Source organism: Thunnus thynnus, chromosome 11 (genome assembly GCF_963924715.1).
Source record: "Thunnus thynnus chromosome 11, fThuThy2.1, whole genome shotgun sequence".
NCBI lineage: Eukaryota > Metazoa > Chordata > Actinopteri > Scombriformes > Scombridae > Thunnus > Thunnus thynnus.
The window spans coordinates 29509777-29522337 of NC_089527.1; the positions used below are offsets into that span (position 1 = coordinate 29509777).

At 41.7% G+C, this 12561-nt stretch overlaps 1 protein-coding gene across 3 annotated transcripts in view; it reads right to left on the reverse strand.

The window, feature by feature from the left end:
• mphosph8 (M-phase phosphoprotein 8) overlaps positions 1 to 12348 on the reverse strand; it is a 32641-nt gene extending 20293 nt beyond the window's left edge. Inside the window, exons 1-6 of one of the 3 annotated variants that reach the window (XM_067604355.1) lie at positions 12110 to 12338; positions 8221 to 8382; positions 5044 to 6072; positions 2878 to 2965; positions 1931 to 2191; positions 817 to 939 (exon numbers count right to left, since the gene is read on the reverse strand). In XM_067604355.1, the coding sequence (XP_067460456.1) occupies positions 817 to 939; positions 1931 to 2191; positions 2878 to 2965; positions 5044 to 6072; positions 8221 to 8382; positions 12110 to 12211 (1765 nt within the window). In that variant the 5' untranslated portion in view covers positions 12212 to 12338. Of the gene's footprint in view, positions 1 to 816; positions 940 to 1930; positions 2192 to 2877; positions 2966 to 5043; positions 6073 to 8220; positions 8383 to 12109 lie in introns of all 3 variants that reach the window. The other 2 variants (XM_067604354.1, XM_067604353.1) reach the window with 2 other exon arrangements.
• Between the last annotated feature and the right edge of the window lie 213 nt (positions 12349 to 12561).

Consider the following 12561-nt stretch of genomic DNA (forward strand, 5'->3'; position numbering starts at 1 on the left):
GCTGCTCTCCACTGCTGGAGACACAGCAGAGCACTCCACTGTCCCTGTCTTAACAGTTCACTTATCTCTTGGTTTTGATGACTCATTTTGTAAAAAACTGCACTTGACCATTAGCTAGTGGGTCACAGCACCTAGCAGAGCAGTATCATATGATGTGTGTTTGATTATCAGTCTGCTTAAACTTTCACATTTCTAAAAGAGCGTGCTTGTGCTCCAATTTATTAATTTCTCCCTTGTTCTCCTCCTCCTGATTTAACAACATGGGTGAGCAAGGTGTGCATGTAGTGATCAAATTCCTGTCTTAACTATTGACCTTCTGTGTTTCAGCATCAAAGAAGTGCTCCAACCCCGTTGTTTTGTCTTTTAACTTCCCGTCTCCACCAGAAGTTGAAATGTTTCCCATTATGAGGATAGACATCTCTTGCTTGTGACCACCATGTGCCAGGACTTAAACAAACATCTGACCATTTTTCCAAAATAATGCATGGTGTTAAGTACAGCCAGAGGTAGAAGAAAATGAGTGACTTTCTGCCCAAATAGGTCACATTACAGAAGATAAAGATGCTGTAACTGCTGCACCACTGGGACTTTACAATGCCAAAACAGATGTCCCAATGTTTAGAAAAATGGTCTATGAGGTCAGAGTTTAAATTCCAATGGTAGTTCCAAATACTACCAATGTTTTGAGTAACAACCACCAAGTGCCTTTCAAGTATCTTTGACCAAGTCAGAAAATCACCTATGAACTCCTTGTACGCTGCTAGATAACAGTAGTCAGTCCGCAGTCAGGTCTAAGATATAAATAGAAATACTCACTGGGTGATAACGGTGGACCTGACAGGATCTCATCCTCTCCGTTCAGATGTTTCTGAAAGTCGTCCAGAGTCATCCAGTCCAGATTGAGGTCCATTCCTAGACTCAAAGTGGCTTGACCCTTGTCTGTGTGAGACACAATGAGAAAGATACATGACACAGATACATTATTAGTTGGCAGGCTAAAAACTTGTCTTACTCTCCTAAAACTTTTGACTCAAGGTACTCCTACATTGTAGTAAATTCTTGTGTTCTAAAATAATCTTAACTCAAGGTCCTCTTATTAACTTATTTCAGGGCTTTCAGTTGCATCTTTAGCCTCTTTCACACATAGTTCCCGGTAAATTACTGGGATAACCTTTCAGGCACTGCTGGTGATTTTCATGATTTACATATGCAGCCACATTTAGAAACATTTCCGTCTTGCGCCTTTTTACACATGCCGTGTCAATGTCGGAATAGATGGATGGGTCCAGCAGATGGTGGTCATGCAACACTTATGGATGCCAACTGCTCTGCGTGGACTGAGAGGAGCTCCCTTATTTCTGAATCTGTCCTTTTTCCAGCCAGTCTTAATTGTAAACTTGTTTGCAAAGTTGTTATTGCTTGTTAGTTATCAAATCACTCACGAAAGCATTGGCTAGGTAACCGTAAACAAGTCGCAGATTCAAATACGTCATTAGTGGAGTCTTGTGATTGGTTCGCGTGAAAGCGTCTTTTGTCAGATGGACATAATCATTAATGTGCTTGTCCCTGTAATGTTACTGCTTTCATTCACACCACAGTCATACCGGCATTTTCTCTGAAATGTTACTGGGTCTTGAGGAGGGAAACTAGTGGTACAGATTTCACTGAATATCCATCCCTGCTCCCATTCACACATGACACCATGCAGGAAATGTTCCTGAACATTTCAGGGGTAGACTGCATGTGTGAAAGGGTCTTTGGAGAGTTCATCTACTAATACTTTCAAAAGTATTGAACAAAATTGTTCACAACTACAGTAGGTTTCAAATCTGTGTATGTGTATTACAAAAATCATCAAATTTCATTTGACGTGAAACAATAACCTGTTATTTGGAAGTAGAAAGTGTTCATTGGCCAATCAGAAGCATACCAGATTTGTCTGTGCCTTCTAGTGGGTCCTGGGTGTCCTGATTGTCATCACAGGCTATGAAGAGTCTAGGCTCACTGTCCTCTCTCCTCTTCTTCCTGTCATCTGTTGGGGTTCTCCTCTCCCAGCCAGGCCGCTGTGCATCCTCTGTCTTCTCCCTTCGCTCCCGGGAATCCTCTCCAGGCTTCGGCTTTGCCATAGATTCCTCTCCTTCCCTCTCATCACTGTCCAGACTGAAGCCATAACTCTGGCCAGGTCTAGGGACTAGAGGAGGAGCAGACAAGGTGTCATATTTCTTAGAACATTGTTAAAAAAACGTCTATAGAGCTTTTGTTCCTCCATTGCAGCTGACAAACAAACCCGGAAACAGAGGAAACAGTAGCTTGTTGTCTCTTCATGGCTATGATTCTTCCTTTCTCCTCTGTGGAGACTTGTTTCTCATTTGCTATAGTTCATAAACTAGTGACATAGTTCAAAATGAAAACAGCTTGGACATTATGGGGAGGCCTGGTTGAGTTTGTCAACTGTTGAGATTCATGATTTCATATATATTACCACATATACCTGGGGTCTCAGCCTGCTGTGTTGGAATAGATAAACATACTATATTCAATGAGTTACATTGAATTAAAGCCTGACCCATATTGGATTTTTGGGGCCAACATTGCCAATATTAGGGCATAGAAAAATTCAGATATATATATATATAAAAAAAAATAAAAATAATAACGTGATGCTTGTTGACACTGTAACTGATCAAAGGTGGGCGTACCTGTGTAAGATACTGCATACAGATGCAATCACACTTTCACTTTGTTTTTACCAGTTGGTGTTATGATGCTGATTAACTGAAGTCAGTTTGGGTTGATGTGACTATGAACATGTTCAAACTAAGCAACAACAATAACTAAAAGTATGTTATGTTTTTTTGTATGTGTCTTTGTACATACCATCTGATTGCTTTGTCTTCTCAAAGTCTGGTTTCTGAGCGGGAGACTCTTTGGTTGACTTGGGGATCTTCTCAATCTTTCCTATTAGCTAATGTACAAAATAATGACAAAATGATACAAAAACAATGTTAACACCAAGCAGTTTTTACAGACAAAACACTGAGCAACAACAAATAGGGCAAACATTTGACAGTAGTCATGTCCATTCTGAAAAAAATTAAAGACAAAGACTCACTTGGCCAATGGATCAGAGTTTTACTGGTCCCTTGTATATTTTCACTGACCCGGCAGCCCAAAAATAAAAGTAATCCTTTTTTCCCCCATAACTCTGGTAATTTAATCACATAATACGATCAACACTTAAGTTCCCTTTAGATTTGGTTGTTTCCCTTTAGTTATGGATATGTAATGTTGATATTACACAAATTTGCAAAATATAAAATTAAGCACATATTGGATCAGCAAACGAAAGGTGTATAAATGTAGGTTTCTCCATATTTTGTCCTGGTCAGACTCACTGCTGCAGGTAGCGCTGGTGGAGAGGAGGGGCGGGCTGGTGTCAGCCTAAAGTCTACAAAAATCCAACTCATTTTTAGATATTTAGCTAATTAGACTCAATGGTTTCATACAATGAACATCCGTTTTAAGCTTGTTCGAAAGAGTTTCCTGTTAGTATAATAAGTTCCATATAACTGTAAAATAAACAGGAAGTCAAAGACGTATTGAAGTTTATGTTCTGCTTTTTCAACCTGTGTTTGTTTTATAAATTGCTCATACTGTCTCCCTTACTGCTGGATTTTGTTATACTTACAGCAGCACGCAGTCATAGTTGACTCAAGTATACCCTAAAGTCTGTTTCATTCTGTACACTGTGGACTCTCCGGTCTGTGTGTGTGTGTGTGTGTGTGTGTGTGTGTGTGTAGCTCAGCCCTGCCCTCGTGCATGCAGGCGCTGACAGAGAGCAGAGGAGAGAGACGGAGAAGCAAACATCCCATTCTCTCCCCACTAGCTCCAATCAGCTGTTCAAAGTAAAGAAAGCGCGCACGGTTTGCTTTCGTCGTGATTATTATGTACAACGTGAACTTACAGCGGTGGCGTTCATCATTTAGCAGTGGCGCTGTGCCACAGAGTGATATAAACCTGGCCCTGCGCTGTGATTCCAAATTATTTATCGGCTGCCTGGCAGGTGACCCCGATTTATTTGTCCGCCGTGACACTGATGGCAGTGCATAAACTTTTACTGGCCCGGTTATGTCGGACCCTGGGCTGTATTTCTGTTTGCAACACTGGACCTTTTACTCATCAAGATACTGGTTAATATGATGATCTGTAAATTTACCAAACTTGGACTGCAGTAACTTTGGTAGATGACTCAGATATAAAGAATCTAAATAAATCTCATAATATTTCTACCGGTCTCTTAAATAAAATACAGCAAGTGCTCGGGTGTTGTGACTCAAACCTGCTCTATAATCATGTCGTCAGTGTGGTCCTGTTGTGTCCTGAGGTGTCTTGCTTTGTTTTTTTATGTGAGCTCATTAAAGCAAATTCCTATCAACTATGCTGAAATGAGAATAACATATTCAACCTTGAATCTTAATCAGCTCCCCCTTTTCCATCTGGCTGCCATGAGCAAATATGAAGCTACATAAAAATATAATACAACAAATATTCTTGGTGACGCTGGTGTGTGTGTGTGTGTGTGTGCACTATTCCACAACAGCCTTCAAATTGTTCTGGTTTTCTCTTGTGAATTTCATATCAGCCAGTTGACTGTTCATGGTATGTAGAATACACATGTGCCCCAATTTCAACTTGACTCTTGTTTTTATGTCAACATTATGCAGGCTAATATAAAAGTAAACATTACAGCTGAAATGACTAACCTGCAAAAATTAATCTCCAAATATTTTATTCATGCAAGTCCATTTTCAACACAAAAATGCCAAATAGTCTCCGGTCCCAGTCCTCCAAAGTGAGGATTTGTTGCTTTCTTTGCTTAATATCATTGTAAATTGAAAATCTTTGGGTTTCCCACTGCTGGTCAGATAAAACAAGATATTTGAGGATGTCATGTTTGGCTTTAGGAAATAGTGATGGGTATCTTTTTAACCTTTGTCTGACACTAATAAATGAATCATGAAAGTAAAAGCAGTAATACTGTACCTTCGGGGGTTTGGCGGTGGTCTTCTCTGCGGCGGGCTGATGTGACGGCTGCCTGCGAGGGGCACGGTCCTTGGCCTCGCAATTCAAAAGGAACTTCTCGAATAGGTTAGTGGAGCCTGTGGCATCCTTCTGTCCCAGTACCTCCTCTTTAACCACCTCATCCTCTTTACTCTTGGTGCTACTGGCGACTGTGACGGAGGATGAGGAGGACGATGTGGAGGAAGATGGGACTTTGGGTGGTGCTGAGGTGCTCTCCTGCCCTTTGCTCTTAGCTTTCTTGTGTAGGATGGAGCTGTCGCTGGAGTCTGAGGAGAGAGGGGCAGCCTCCTCCTTGCTTTTCGAGGTGAGGCTCTTTAGTTTTTGGAGGCTGCTGTCTCTCTGCGTGTCGTCTGGCCTTTTGCCCTTTTTGTCCTGGATGAGGTCCTTAATGCCCTGCAGCTTTACTTCCCATTTCCCCTTCTTTTGTTTGGACTTGTCCTCTGAACGTGCCTTTTCGGCTGACTTTGTTATTGTCTCTGCTGACTGATTTTCAGTATCGTCTATTTGGGATTTTGACGGGCTGTCGCTCAGGTCGTCCTCCAGCGGGGCAGCTGCCTCATCTTCAGATGTTTCGATCTTGCGTTCCTTCTTCCCTTTCTTTTTCCTCCCTTCCTCTAACTTTTCTCTCCTGTGCTTTCCTCCATCTTTTCCCTTTTCCTTCTTGTGTTTTTTGGAGGGAACAGGCTCGTCGTCCTCCTCTTCAGAGTCAACCAGACGCTTTTTTGTTTCAGTCTTTTTCTCCTTGGGAGGAGAGGTTGGAGTCTGGGGTCTCTCCTCTTCTTCATCGGTCTCTGGTGCCGGTAGAGGCCTGAAATCCTCCTTCCGCTTCTCTTTCTTCTTCTTCTTTTTTTCCTTCGACGGTGATTCCTCTTCTTCTTCCCGAATCTTTTTCTTTTTCTTTTTCTTCATGGGTGCCTCAGCTGGACGGTCTTTGTCGCTGTCACTCTCGGAGTCGGCATCAAATATATCACTCTTCGTAGGCAGCAGCTTCTAGCAGAGGAATGGGACAAGCAAAGTCACATTTTAAGAATGTGTATTACTTTATGGCTTAAGTCTAAAGAAAAAAGTACTTTTAGTTGTGATGTAAATGTGTTAGAAACAAATATGTATGCTCGTCATGGGCAACAGCAAAATAACCATTAACTTGTTCAGTAAATATCTGGTCCCCTGTATTTTTTTCAAATTTACCAGCTGATCAGCTGTGAGTTTCCAACATACCATGGTAGAAGTTGGTCATTCCAACAAGCTAAAGGAATTAGAGTCGACCCTGCTCCATAAATGCTGTGCTGACATCAGCAGGGATAGACACTAATATTTTTAAGCACTGGCCACAAGGGCCACCAAGCCCCTAAATTTGGTGGCCAAAGTACATTTTTGGTGGCCCAAATGTAAACTTATGTAAAAACAACACAGAAAAGGCAATTTAACTCAACTTAACACAGCCTTCATTAACTGTAACACTTCAATAAATGAAAATAATCGAATATGCCATATAAATAAAAGTTGACAAAGAAAAAGTTTTTTCTTTATATTTTAAAGCCATAGTTATAACAGGTGAACACTGGCTGCAAGTTGAGTTACTTGAACAAGCCTCTGATGAGTAGATCAAATCCACCTGAGTGTCAATCTGAACGCGTCAATGGAAGAGATACGACTAACGGAGATCTGAGCTTTTGTACAAACGATTTAAGTTGGTCAGTAATAATGCAGAATCTTAAATATTTCTTCTTCATGTTTCTGACCCTCAAACTTTCTGATTGTTTCCAGGTTTACATGAAAATATTAGAGATTTTCAATGTGGTCTCAGACTTTTGGACCCCACTGTATATTATTGATTTTCTAAGGATATAACATTAAAGGATAATTGATCGGAAATAAACATGAGCCGCTGCTGATAATATTTGACTTTTTAGACTGAGACTTGCAGCTTTTGATGCATTGCTCTAATGCAGAGCCACCAGTAGGGGGAGTGAGGTGTCACTTTTTTCTGCTCTATCTGCCTACAAGCCCTTATGGAGGACACACTTTACCTGACGGCCACTCTTCCCCCGTATTAAAGAAAGATGGCAGCCGTTGTTGAGAAGATTGTCAAATGTGAAGCGTACTCTGCAGAGACAGCTGCTTAAATCACACAAATATCCCGCTGTGTGTTTTGAAGGTATTAACGGTATCTACATTGATTGGTCAAGGCTCCCAGTCTGTCTGTGGGCTCGCCTGTTTCACTACAGGCATATTTACTTGCTACGTGGGCGGGGGAAATAAATCCAATGAATCAATAAATAGACTGTGGATTTCCTCCCGTGGAGCCAACATGAAAGCTGTTTTGGCCCAGTAAAATTCTGCTGTCAGTCGGCCTGGTGAAGGCAGGTCAGGCCGTATTCAGACCAAATCAGGCGGTGCTGCGTTCAGCCGCAGAGTTGAGCGGAGGTGTGTGGGGGTTGTGGGCGTGTTTATTTGTGCTCTAGAACGTAACCGCTGTGAAATAATCAGAAAATAACGTTTTATTGATCTGATTCACCGGCTTTCTCGCTACCAGCGCTCCCTCTCTTCATTCACTGTCTAGCTCGCTCGACCACAGCTGCTCTCTCTCTCTCTCTCACTGGTGCTCTCAGCTCTCTCTTTCTTTCATCTTCTTTTTTAAAATGAGTCGAGAAGCTGACAGCAAAGTCTAACTTTACTTTTAACGTTATCATATGAAGATAAATGTCTTCACCTCCTCCTAGCAACGTCTTTGTGCTCCCTCATGACAGAGTTTAAAACTCTGATCAGTCTGATCAGCCAAAACGCACTACTACCCCCATTCAAATAAAAGGGAGGACAGGCATGTTCGCCGCACTGCCTGATTTGGTCTGGATACGGCCTTAGCCGGCTGCTGGTCAGCAGCTGCTGCAGACAGACAGCTGGTTCTGTGGACAGAGATGCTGAATGCAGGTTGGAGTCAGTGTGGACTGAGCAGTTACTGTGCTCGCTCACGTCTCGCTTCCTATGTGGATTCTCAGTTGTGCTGGCGAAGGCTCGCAGTGTGGGGATAAAACTTGGTGGTCAAAAAGTAACTTTTTGTGGCCAAAGGCCATGGTTAATGTTGAACCCTGATCAGTTTTGTTTTATTCTGTAAACCTAACCATCAGTTGGACTTACCACACTCTTCTTGGCTTCTGCTTCTTTCTTGGCCTTAGCATCAGCCATGGACTTCTTAAAAGCTAAGAGGACCTCCCGACAGTCCTCCAAATGTGCCTCTGGCTCCCAAGTGTCATCATCAGAGCAGTAATTCTTCCAACGGACTCTGTAGAGCACCTCACCCTGAAAAAACAAAAAGACAGAAGACATGAAGCTCAAGCATCCCCTCCAGACTTGACACTGTGATTAGGAGCTGTCAGAACTCCTCATTTGACCCCCCAATTAAAATCTGTAGAGCAACACAAGATTTCCATGAACATGACAAATTGTATCAGACAGCAAGAGGCCAATGGGGTCTCTTGCTGCTCTAGCCAACATCTGTAACTGCACATACTCATATTTACCTGCTCCGTCCATGTTGTAAGCCTTCATACAAAAGGAAACTATTTGTGGCAATATTCAAGTTTACAACTGAGTGCAACACCATGAATGCCTTATAGGATAGACTGTGCACCGTTATCCTCATATTTAAAAGGACTATGACGTCTCCTCTTTGTCTCTCTCTATGACAGCCAGTGTCTCACCCTGCCTTCAAGTTTGGCTGTTTACTTTTTCCTGTCTGATCTAGTCAGACGAATCCCTGTACAAACTAGTTCTTTTTATGCATAATCCAACACTTATTATGAAGTAACCAGAGAAAGTCTTGAGTGACAGTCATCGAGCGTAACTTGACATAAGTGAGAATAATTGGTCTAAAAATCTACATTTATCTTTTTTCACTCGAGAGAAATGATTAGTTGAAGAGCTGAAAATAATTCCAACAATTTGGGCTTACATCAAACAACCCACGATCAAATTCTACAATGCTTTATACCCTTCATGACAGGATTAGTCAGTGTTGTCATTCAAGCATTTGAAAGTGACTGAAACGGGGATACAGCAGCACACAAACTTATCATCTTCACAAAGTGAAATGTGTCTTTGCAGAAATAAAAACAAGAATAACACTTCAGACCTCTACAGAACAGTCTTCTCTACACTGGTGCTGCTATTATCACAATGACAAGCCAAGTATGTTTAAATCTATCTTAGGTCTGACTTCAGAAGTTCAGTCTCCTGCATGGATTTGAACAGGATTCCCCTCGTTACACAGAATATAGATCCAGAAGTTTCTGGTCCAGTGCATCTCCTGCTTTCTTGGCATCTTATTGGCATGTTCACTGTGATTATAAAGGCTTTTAACGAGGTTCTATCACATTAGACCAGTGCCCATGTGTTTTGCAACGCTGCCCCAACACACAAACACAGATTCAGTTTCAATGGCTGCATCTTCCTGGAGAACTGCCAGCAGACCAGGCTTACTTCCTTACCGAATCTGTTTTCACTCTCACTCCTGATGTTTCTGGGGCTATCTACATAAGTGGTACAAACTCAGGGAGACTCTAAAGAGAATTTGCTCACAGTGTAGGGAGTAAATAGACAAGACATCAAAACCATCACTGCAGATCACGAGCCGGCCGCAGTCTGAATGGTCCAATCGGTTCACATGGACACCAAAAGGAAACTGACTGCGCTTTGTGGCACTTCCACATCCTGTCTGACGCCCGGGCCACACAGCCTACCTTTACCTGTGTGTGATGGCTACTTTGCCTAACTGCTGCTGCTCACACATGTGTGGTGTCCAAACACAGAGCGTTGCTGCTGCCAGCCTTATGTTTCTACATTGAGTTTGCCTCTCACAATGGCCACCGCTCATATGTTTCATTTCATTTATATTTAGTGTGGACAGGAAAAAGGTGAGGAAGCATGTGCTCAATTGTAAAAAAATAAATAATAATAAGAATAAATAAATAAAAAATATACAGCAATACCTCTTCACTTCACAGGTGGCTTTCTGTTCTACAGGTTTCCAGAGGTGGGCTTATCAACAACTCATTTACATGGGGAGCGGGACCTTCATTTGCATTACAGGTGCCAAACCAAGTCTAAAACTGTATAAGCAGATGTTCTGGGTTCAGTCTCTGCTGAATCAGAGGTGCTTTCTTCAAGTTTGACATTTTTTCTCATGAAGATCATGAAGAAAATAGACTTTCTAGGACTGATCAATTTTCTTTAAAAAAAAAAATATATATATATAATGTTACTTTACTTCAAATAGTTTTGATTAGCCAACTTGTCTATTCACATTTCCTAAATAATAGTAATGTTGTTAATTCATGTTTAATTTTGTTTTGGTTGGTTTTTAGTGAGTTGTAGACAGAAGGAAAGCCATAGCACTTTATCTTTTACTCCTGCTGCTCAGGTAAAGGTGGTTGTGTGACCTGGGTGTGTTTTTGCGGGGAACTGCATGCACATGGAAAAAATGGACCACATTACCACACGTGTTGCTCAGGTAGGCGTTGTGGTCTAGGTGTGAACCTAGAGCTCCTATATTTATAACTGACTGTTCACCCGCAAAAACCCACTTATTCAGCAGTTCAATTTCACAGTTGAAAACAGGAAGATACATTTTTTTCAGGTTAAGATGAAGATTGGATAAGACGTTGCACAACTCTGAGTGGTGACCTTTTCTTTCAGCATTCAAAAGTTGCTACTATACAGATATCTTCTCTGTCCTGTGACAAAAGTACACACCATAGAAACCCAATTTAGCAGAACCATGTTCAAGTAATCACATTCATACAACATGAATTCATCTTTCTTGTCTTTATTGACTGTGAAGTATCATTGAAACTTTGTAAAAAGCCCCAGTACTCAAAGAAAAATAACAAATACAAGCCTGAAACCTACCCATACAAAAACCACATATTACATTTCCATGTGCACTGGGGCCAGTTAATGTTCAGGTGTGAAAATGTGGCACTGTCCCGTGACAAGGCATGACTTTGTAAACAAATATAAATGGAGGGATCAATACTAGTCCACAAGAGCTGGAAGATACAGCCAATAGAACTGATTTCACTCAGATTATCAATAATAGTATCAAGAAAGAATGTAGAGATGTTAAATAAGAAACCAAGCTGTGATAAACTCTTCAAAGAGAGCATACAAAGCAAATGTTAGGATGTAATATATGTGTGATGTACTTAATGCTTGTGAGTGACGTTTTGAGAGTCATAATGCAACATTGAGGAAGTGAAAGATAGGCTACTTATCAGCTTAACTTTTAACGTCTACTACAGCTTCTCATCGGAATGTTTATAGCTTTTAGTGCACGTTGTAACATACTCGTGCTCTGTCACCTGAACCTTAAAGAAAGTTTCCATTGAACGTAACGTAGCTGATTACGTTGCTGTGTTTATGCAAGTAGACGATGAAACTGAAAATAGTGTGATAATATAATCAATATTATGCAATTGCGCGCTTCTCTTGTTAATGCACGGAAGGGTGAGAAAACAGGTTAGTTGATGGCATTTCAAACACGGCGGCCACGATGCTAACGTAACGTTAGCGGACGTTAATTCACATGGTGAAGAAATGCATTAACTGGCAGGAAAACCTCAGCATCAAAACTGGTGTATGCACAGTGAGAACAGCATTAATCCCAGGGCATGTTTGGTGAAGCTACACATCTGGCTCAAGAGCAACTATGATGAGACTGTCTGCAAGCTTGCAAAAGCCTCCGTCCTTGGCCTCAGTGGGGGAGAGGCAAGCGGACATTATGGGAGAAGTTGTGCAGAAAAAAAGATGCTGTGTATGGAGGAGTACAGAGCTACGACAAAGGAATGGCTAATAGCGTATGATTTACGGACACGAAAGCATCTCTATGCATCAAAATGCAGTGAAATCACATTGTAGTAAATCAGTTTTGTAAATAGAAAATGTTGTAGGTGGGCAATGCTCGTTAAGCGTGGAGTAAAAGCAATGCCAGCCATGTTTGCCAAGCTACGTAGCAGTTAGCTCTCTTTACCTCTTCCACCCGCATGTCAATGATTCTCTCCACTTCGTAAACATCTTCCTCTTCGTCTTGCTCGCTGTCCGCCGGCTCTACTTTGTCGGCCTCGGCCGCCATAGCTGTAAGTTGGTGTTGTTGTAGCTATTCCTCTTTCGGCAGTCGTGAAGGCCGTGCTGTCCGTGCTAACAGAGGCAGGTCGCGGAGACTGCACTGTAGCACTGGCTCTGCGGCTCACAGGAAAGCACCGCCCGCCCTCACTACGCTGCATTCAAGCGCTGCCTCCAACCTCCTAAATGTGGCACTTCTAAGCCTAATGTACGAGTTTGTCAAGCAAACGAGCAAATTTAATTTAGTTTTGTGTCGAAGCCTGTACGCGGCAAAAACTAATTTGGACTTTGTGGTACTAGTCTGTATTAACAATTATTTCTGAAGAATGCGATACCTGAGGTTATTATATATAGGCGGCA